At 41.0% G+C, this 9,042-nt stretch overlaps 1 protein-coding gene across 2 annotated transcripts in view; it reads left to right on the top strand.

Moving 5' to 3' along the window:
• Window positions 1–1,120: 1,120 nt before the first annotated feature.
• pth1r (parathyroid hormone 1 receptor) overlaps window positions 1,121–9,042 on the top strand; it is a 213,176-nt gene continuing 205,254 nt past the window's right edge. For both annotated transcript variants that reach the window (XR_009809620.1, XM_061920547.1), the window contains exon 1: window positions 1,121–1,601. Coding sequence is in view for 1 of the 2 variants with exons in the window: in XM_061920547.1 (XP_061776531.1) it covers window positions 1,500–1,601 (102 nt within the window). In the remaining variant the exon portion in view is untranslated. The remainder of the gene's footprint in view (window positions 1,602–9,042) is intronic.

The raw sequence follows: 9,042 nt of genomic DNA, 5'->3' as shown, positions 1-9,042 counted from the left end.
AAAATGAGTAACCAAAGAAACCAGACAAGGGAGTGGAAAAAAACAGGAACTTAAAGAGTCCAAAGGACAAACAGCACATGGCCAAACAAAAACATGATCAACATACATGACATTTTATGTATTATTGGTTAGCTTCAGAATAACAATGTTATTCAAAATAATAAGAGACTCATTATACTCTAAAAATGTTGGTCTTACTTAAAAATGCACGCATTTAGTTGTATTCAGTTTTAAAAAAAACATTATATGGCTCTCACAGAAATACATGTTGAAATATTTGGCTTTCATGGCTCTCTCAGCCAAAAAAGGTTCCCGACCCCTGCTCTAGAGCCATTGGTTCCCTACCCCTGCTATACAACATGTAACCTTTTTTGAGAGAGTGATGGGGAGGGAAAAAGCGGTTTGGCGATTCGTTGAATGTACAGTTTGTTTGCGGGGCTGAGGAAATATGTCATGTCAGAGCGGTGGTTTATTCCCACGTAAGAGGGAGGAAGCCAATGAGCGGCTGCTACCTGCCTTCTCTCCCTCCCCCTTCCCTCTCTCCTCCTCCTCCTCTTTTCCATGTCCACACAGTCACTGCCGAGCTCCAGCCTGACACATCCACAGCTTCTTCCACCACGCCAGAAACTTTTTTTTTGTCAGTGCGCGTTATAACCACTAAGTCCTTTTACGCGTGCGTCTTTTTTTTTTTTTTTTTGAGTCTTTTGCGCGCGGGTTTTGGCTTTCCGTGGGAGAATACCGGCTTTCTGTGTGGGTGGAAGTAATTTAGTGAGTTAGTGCCACGCGTGGAAGGACGTGATGAGTGTAAATGACGCGAGTGGCGCGCCCCCCACTTCCAATTTGACTGTTGCGACGCCGCGCCTCCAAGCAAATTGATGCGCAAAAGTTGCCTTTTTTTTCTTTAAACAAAAATTACTCTAGTGTGGGACCACGCTACGTGGGTGCACCATCACAATGGATGGTGACATGAGTGACCCCCCCACTTTATTTAATTCTACTTAATTTCACTTTTCGGGGTCTTTGAGAGGAAATTGGCGCCTGGACTACATTTCTCCATACTGAAGTGTTTAAGTCAGAGGGGCGCCTCTTTTTTTTTTTTTTTTTTTTTAAGAGACCTAAATATATAAAGCGTCGGTTTCTTCCCTACAAAGACTCATTTGAACTTGCCACCGCAGAGCCAGAGCGCCATAAATAGTGCTGACATGTGGCTGTGATTTCACCAGAAGCAAAGGAAGGGTTAAAAAAAAAAAAAAAAAAGAAAGTCGGATGCAAAGTGAACACATAGATTATAGGAAATTAAAGCCCGGCTGCTGGATTACAGAGGCATGATTTCACCAGCATAAGCATCAAGAGGCCAGATGGAGTGAGAACAAATATATACTGTATTTATATTTATATATATAAGCTCGCTCTGCTTTGAAAAGAGCAACAATTAGATTGAATATTTTTAATCTGAGCATCATCAGCATCTTTTGGAGCCCCTGCAAGCACTCCAGAGGATGAAGTGTGACTGCAGCAGGTCATCAGTGATGGGATCCACTGTGCTCATGCGCCACAATCTGGATTTGCTTCTCATCTCACTGCTCTGCACGTTCTGCCTGGTAAGACTTTTTCCTTTTCTTATCTTCCGACAAGCAAACCGCAAGAAAAGGATGATTTTGTTCCCCCCCTCCATTCCACCAAGAATCCAAAATAGTCACTCATTACACACACACCCAAAAAAATTTTTTGTCGGGTTATCGAGTGTTGGGTTAAATTTTGGAGTTATTTTTATGAGGAGCAATCACTTTTGGGAGTTATAAGGGGTATTATTTTATCTCAATTCTGGGTTTTCAAAACTATGAACCATTTGTGGGTTGTTTTTCAAAGAGTAACGCATTTTTGGGTAAAAGGTTTTTTTTTTTTTGATAAAAATTTACTTTTTTCTTGGAGGGAATTTGGTAACACTTTAGTATGGGGAACATATTCACCATTAATTAGTTGCTTATTAAAGTAACAATGACTTAATTTAGAGGTATTTGGACTCTAGGGGAACATATAAGGGTTAGGGTTAGGGTTACTAATAAGCAATAATTCTGAGGTTATTGAAGGAAGACTCTTAGTTAATGGCTTACTGGTTTTATAATAAGGCCATGCAGAATAAGGCATTAATAAATACTTAATAAGGACAAATTAAGAGCCAATATGTTACTAATTTGCATCTTAATAAGCAACTAATTAATGGTGAATGTGTTCCCCATACTAAAGTGTTACCGGGAATTTTATTAAAGACTAATCTCATTAACTTTATTTACAATCACACATCTTATGTATATGAAAATAATTGAGTATGCTGTATAGAACTAATATTTGTTATGATCCGCTGCCCGGATAATGTTTGTTTAGTTTTTGACTCCTTCAGTTCCGGTTCTGAGCACCCCAGGGTTTAATTTTGTTGCCATGATGGCAGATTGTTTGCACCTGCCTCTGATTAGTTTTCGGGACACTCTCCTGCTCCTGGGCACTAATCAGAGAGCTACTTATTCCGTGCTTTTCTCCACACTCAGTCTGGCTTTCTTATTAGCTTCCACGCAACAGTTACGAGGGATACTAATTTGATTCCTGAGCTAAGGTTTGCCTTTTTGTTCGCCTGTTTACATGCTAAGTTTTTATTTATCACTATCCCGTTAGCTCCCCGTGCTATCGGCACGCTGGTGCTCTTTTTGTTTGTATCCCGCACGATTATTGGACAATAAATCATTTCCATGCCTGCGCGTTGTCTGCATCCTGGGAGAACTATCCATGCAGTAAAAATGCATGACCATACAGGGCAACTATTGTAAAAAAAAAAAATTTCACTCAAATCTTGCTTTTGAGTATATCTTAATGGAATAAAGATATTTGTGATCAGTAGTTGGGAAGGAATAGGACAAACCAGCAGTAAAATATATCCTTTTTAACCAACTATCAGGTCAAGCAGCGCTAAATTACACAACCCAATAGTTGGGTTTGGAATAACCCAAAATTGTAGTGAGCATAACTCAGCTTTTGAGTTAAAAACATGCATCCCATTAGTTTTATTATGAATCAACCAACATTGATTTAGCATAACTCAACTGTTGGGTTAAATAATTCAACCCAATAGTTGTATTATGAATCAACCGACCTTAAGTTAGCATTACTCAACTTTTGGGTTAAATAATTCAACGCAAAAGTTGAGTTGAAAATTTTAACCCAAAATGTTTAGTTAAAATAACTACATTAAGGGGTTCATCCTATTCTGAACGAGCAGTTGGATTAAAATCGGGTTATTTTTTAACCCAACATTTTTTAGTGTATAGGTGCATGCATTACTTGCCCTGTATCCGTAATTGTGATGCTGTCCCTCATATCATGCACTTGTGTTCTCCTGAGAACCGGCATGAGAAATTGGTGGTGTGGTGTCAAAAATTTGCAACTCCAACCACAAACAAATGCCCACTGTAGAGGACACCATGGTTTTCGGGAGGATTAAAAGGGGAACTGCACTTTTTTATGATTTTTGCCAGTCATTCTCAATTCTTCTGCATTGTAATTGGTAAATAAATGCGAGCAAAAGTCCCCTTAAAGTTAAAGTCCCGACGATAGTCACACACACACTAGGTGTGGTGAAATTGTCCTCTGCATTTGACCCATCCCTATGTTAACCCCCTGGGAGGTGAGGGAAGCAGTGAGCAGCAGCGGTGGCCGCGCTCGGGAATCATTTTGGTGATTTAACCCCCAATTCCAACCCCTCGATGCTGAGTGCCAAGCAGGGAGGAAATGGGTCTTATTTTTATAGTCTTTGGTATGACTCGGCCGAGGTTTTAACTCACGACCGTCCACTCTAACCACAAGGCCACAGAGCAGGCTTTTTGTTATCATCTAACAAGCAAACCATAAGAAAATTATAATTTTCCCTCTGTTCCAGCAGGAATCCAAAACAGTCGCTCATTAGCTGCATTCATTACATACCCTGTGTATGTAATTGTGTTGCTGCCCCTCACATTCTGACCATGTTTATAAAACGTTTAAAAAAAAACATCCAAACTAGGGCTGGGGGATATGGCCTTTTAATAATATCTCAATATTTTTAGGCCATGTCACGATACACGATATATATCTCGATATTTTGCCTTAGCCTTGAATGAACACTTGATGCATATAATCACAGCAGTATAATGATTCTATGTGTCTACATTAAAACATTCTTTTTCATACTACATTAATATATCCATCCATCCATCCATCATCTTCCGCTTATCCAAGGTCGGGTCACGGGGGCAACAGCCTAAGCAGGGAAACCCAGACTTCCCTCTCCCCAGCCACTTCGTCTAGCTCTTCCCGGGGGATCCCGAGGCGTTCCCAGGCCAGCCGGGAGACATAGTCTTCCCAACGTGTCCTGGGTCTTCCCCGTGGCCTCCTACCGGTTGGACGTGCCCTAAACACCTCCCTAGGGAGGCGTTCGGGTGGCATCCTGACCAGATGCCCGAACCACCTCATCTGGCTCCTCTCGATGTGAAGGAGCAGCGGCTTTACTTTGAGCTCCTCCCGGATGGCAGAGCTTCTCACCCTATCTCTAAGGGAGAGCCCCGCCACACGGCGGAGGAAACTCATTTCGGCCGCTTGTACCCGTGATCTTATCCTTTCGGTCATGACCCAAAGCTCATGACCATAGGTGAGGATGGGAACGTAGATCGACCGGTAAATTGGGAGCTTTGCCTTCCGGCTCAGCTCCTTCTTCACCACAACGGATCGGTATGACGTCCGCATTACTGAAGATGCCGCACCGATCCGCCTGTCGATCCCACGATCCACTCTTCCCTCACTCGTGAACAAGACTCCTAGGTACTTGAACTCCTCCACTTGGGGCAGGGTCTCCTCCCCAACCCGGAGATGGCATTCCACCCTTTTCCGGGCGAGAACCATGGACTCGGACTTGAAGGTGCTGATTCTCATTCCGGTCGCTTCACACTCGGCTGCGAACCGATCCAGCATTAATATATGCTCATTTTAAACTTTCATGCAGAGAGGGAAATCACAACTAAGTCAATTGACCAAAAACTGTATTTATTAAACAGTTATTAAGAAGTGGCACAAACATTCATGTCATTTCCAAAACAGAAAATGCATGATTGTCAGAGACATTTTAAAACAAACGTATACTCGAATATCACGATGTAGTCCTTTTCTATATCGCACAGAGACAGAACCGCGATATATCGAGTATATCGAAATATCGCCCAGCCATAATCAGAACACCTCCATCAAGGTTTTTATGTACACACTGTAAGTATATATGTAATGTAAAAACAGGCGCATTCATAATAACATGTAGTATTTACGTTTTTTGACTGGCGCATTAATTTCACTTTTTCCTTCAACTGCAACTAAGACTCATGCAAACTCCCTTGAGAGCAAACAAGCATAATACAACATCACTTACTATACAATGTCTGCTGTCACTGTTAGGTAGCTGACATTTTTACGCTTAGATAAAGAATGACTCAAGATTTCTTGTGTTTTTTTTCCACCATTTCCGTTTCTTAGTTTGCTGTGAAAGTTGACCAATTTCTCAGTTTATGTCCACATCATTTAACTATCACGGTAAGAGACACAATTTGTAATCTAGAATTAACTTTCACGAGCTCCGAGGAGAGAAAGCAGCTCATCAGCTGTTGATATCAATACAGCAGCATAAGGAAGTAACCTCTGATCAATGTGCTGCTTAATTTAGGTCCTTAATGTTCACACTTGTAATAACAATATCACTTATACTTTGTTAATATTCAGGTCACAAAATGTAAATGGAGTATTGTTGGCACTTTTCGGATTGTTATTTTGAGAGTTATATGGTCGGAATAAACGCAATGACGTCATGACTACCGTAGGCTCCATTGTAAACAGATTTTTATCTACGAATTAGAATGCTTTAGAAAGAGACATGTGTTCTTGTCCCTTATAAAGATTGTGAATTAATGTTCCCAAAAAAATGCAGTCCACCAAACATGCTCTTTCTTAACATCTTTACCGGGATTATGTGCCAGTTAAAGTGCTGATAAAGGTCTACTGAAACCCACTACTACCGACCACGCAGTCTGATAGTTTATACATCAATGATGAAATATTAACATTGCAACACATGCCAATACGGCCTTTTTAGTTTACTAAATTGCAATTTTAAATTTCCCGGCGAAGTGTCGTGTTGAAAACGTTGCGGTATGATGACGCGTGCGTTTGACGTTTCGGGTTGTAGCGGACATTATTTTCCAGCCCGATGCAAGCTATAAGTAGTCTGCTTTAATCGCATAATTACACAGTATTCTGAACATCTGTGTTGCTGAATCTTTTGCAATTTGTTCAATTAATAATAGAGAAGTCAAAGTACAAAGATGGAGGTGGGAAGCTTTTAGCCTTTAGCCACACACAAACAGAGCCGGTGTTTTCTTGTTTAAAATTCCCGAAGGTGAAGCTTTACTATGGAACACAGCGGGCAAGCGAACATGGATCCTAACCACATGTCAACCGGCAGTTTTCGCTGAGAAAATTGTGGTAAGAAGTCGGTTCTTACCGGAGACATCAGCGGAGCTTGCGTCCTGCTGCAGCTGCGTGACTTACCTCAGAGACACTGGCGGTCAACACACCCGTGGCCACACACCTCCGACGTTCAAGTACTATATAATCTCACTAAAACACTAACAACACAATAGGCAGGTAAGGGATTTTCCAGAATTATCCTAGTAAATGTGTCTAATAACATCTGAATCGCTCCCACTGCAATCGCCTTTTTTTTTTTTTTTCTAGTGCTTCACTCTAACTTTCCTCATCCACGAATATTTCATCCTCGCTCAAATTAATGGGGAAATTGTCGCTTTCTCGGTCCGAATAGCTCTAGTTGCTGCTGGCTATGATTGTAAACAATGTGAGGATGTGAGGAGCCCTACAACCCGTGACGTCACGCGCACATCGTCTGCTACTTCCGGTACAGGCAAGGCTTTTTTATTAGCGACCAAAAGTTGCGAACTTTATCATCGATGTTCTCTACTAAATCCTTTCAGCAAAAATATGGCAATATCGCGAAATGATCAAGTATGACACATAGAATGGATTTGCTATCCCCGTTTAAATAAGAAAATCTCCTTTCAGTAGGCCTTTTTAAACATGAAATGGACCCCCACCGAGTATACTCTATTGCAAAGAAATTTAACAACACAAAATGGAATTAATGCAATTTTTGCACATTCCAGGGTCAAATATGCATCAAATATATTATTAATCGACATCACCCTCATACTGTCAGTCTGTCCGTCTCATGGATTTGACAATGCATGCCTTTTAATTGTTTGCAAAGCTTCTGAACTTGCTTGATGCACGCTTTCAAACCACATGCCTCGGGCAAAGTTAAGGATGCAACTGAGTGCAACTTATGAAATCAGCGCTAGGAATTAACACCCCCAGAGAAGACGATAACGTTAAACATGCTCCACATGCTAGATCCAGTGCAGTTAACTCTGCCTTTGCAAATATGATCATGTGTTTATGCCGAGGGTGTCAAACGTACAGCCCAAGGGCCGGATCAGGCCCGCAAACAGGTTTCATCCGGCCCGCAGAATAAGTTTGCTAAGTATAAAAAGTAACCTGAAATTTTGGAATGAACGAAAGAACTGTCCTAAATGTGTCCACTGGATGTTGTAATAGCAATTATTTGTATTTTTGTAGATGATGCTTCATGCAGTATTTACAAATAGACCACATTATGTTAGTACATTAGTCGAGGAAAATGATCAAACTACATAAATAACATACTGTAATTAAATAAAATACTGTAATACTGGGATGGCGTGGCGCAGTGGGAGAGTGGCCGTGCTCAACCCGAGGGTCCCTGGTTCAATCCCCACCTAGTACCAACCTCGTCATGTCCGTTGTGTCCTGAGCAAGACACTTCACCTTTGCTCCTGATGGGTGCTGGTTAGCGCCTTGCATGGCAGCTCCCTCCATCAGTGTGTGAATGTGGAAGTAGTTTCAAAGCGCTTTGAGTACCTTGAAGGTAGAAAAGTTCTATACAAGTAGAACCCATTTATTTATTCATTTATTTAACTTGATGTCATTGTTTTTATCTTGATTGAAAATTAACATCAATGAGTTGACTGATGAACATTATCACATAATTTATTCAGAAAGTATGTATAATATTAACCGCAACAGGTAACTCTAAAAAAAGCAAAACAACATTATGTTTTGTACAATTTCAAAATGTGCTCGTTCTATTTTCAAACAAACAAAATAATCCGAAGTGGTCTTTATTTTTAAGTTATCCTGCCGTGATTTTACCAGTCTGGCCCACTTGGGAGTAGGTTTGTCTCCATTTGCCCCCCCGTCTAAAATGAGTTTACACCCCTGGTTTATGCTTAACAACGTGGATGTACTTTTCACTCACTGCATCACAATGCACTGCTAAAGTAGTGATATGGTGGCTATAAAGACTGTGAAAATCAAACCAATAATGAACGATAGGATGAGTTCATTGTAAACATCAGTTTAAAGCGCTTGCAGAGGTAGACAAAGCCAGTCTATACCCAGTGCTTTTAATCCCAATGGTAATTAATTCAATAAAGGCGTTAATCGGCGCATTTAGTAAGACTTTTAAATGTTACTGACGGTTAATTTGGTCAGGATTGACAGTTACCTCAATAAATACAGCATTAACCCATTCTCTTCCTTATTTGGTGGTCTGTGCGCCTCTGTATATGTTGTAGTTTGGAATGTTTGTGGCTGGTTTTTTTTTTATTCATTCACCGCAGGTCTGTTTGGGTAGACCAGCGGTGTCCAAAGTGCAACTCGGTGGCCTTTTTCAGCCCGCAGGTACGCAACCATTCATTGACGTCGTCGACAAAAATCCTCAATCAAATTTGTCAATGATAGTCGGTGATGTAATCGCTCATGTTTTTCCATCCAGAAACAAACCTGCATGCAGCGAAAACAGTGATTAAACACCAAACACGTCCATCCATCCGTCCATTTCCTATCGCTTGTCCCTTATAGGGT

The sequence above is a fragment of the Nerophis ophidion genome, linkage group LG14 (assembly GCF_033978795.1).
Source record: "Nerophis ophidion isolate RoL-2023_Sa linkage group LG14, RoL_Noph_v1.0, whole genome shotgun sequence".
NCBI lineage: Eukaryota > Metazoa > Chordata > Actinopteri > Syngnathiformes > Syngnathidae > Nerophis > Nerophis ophidion.
Note: the sequence above shows the minus strand (reverse complement) of the source record. Positions and strands in the feature narration are given on the sequence as shown.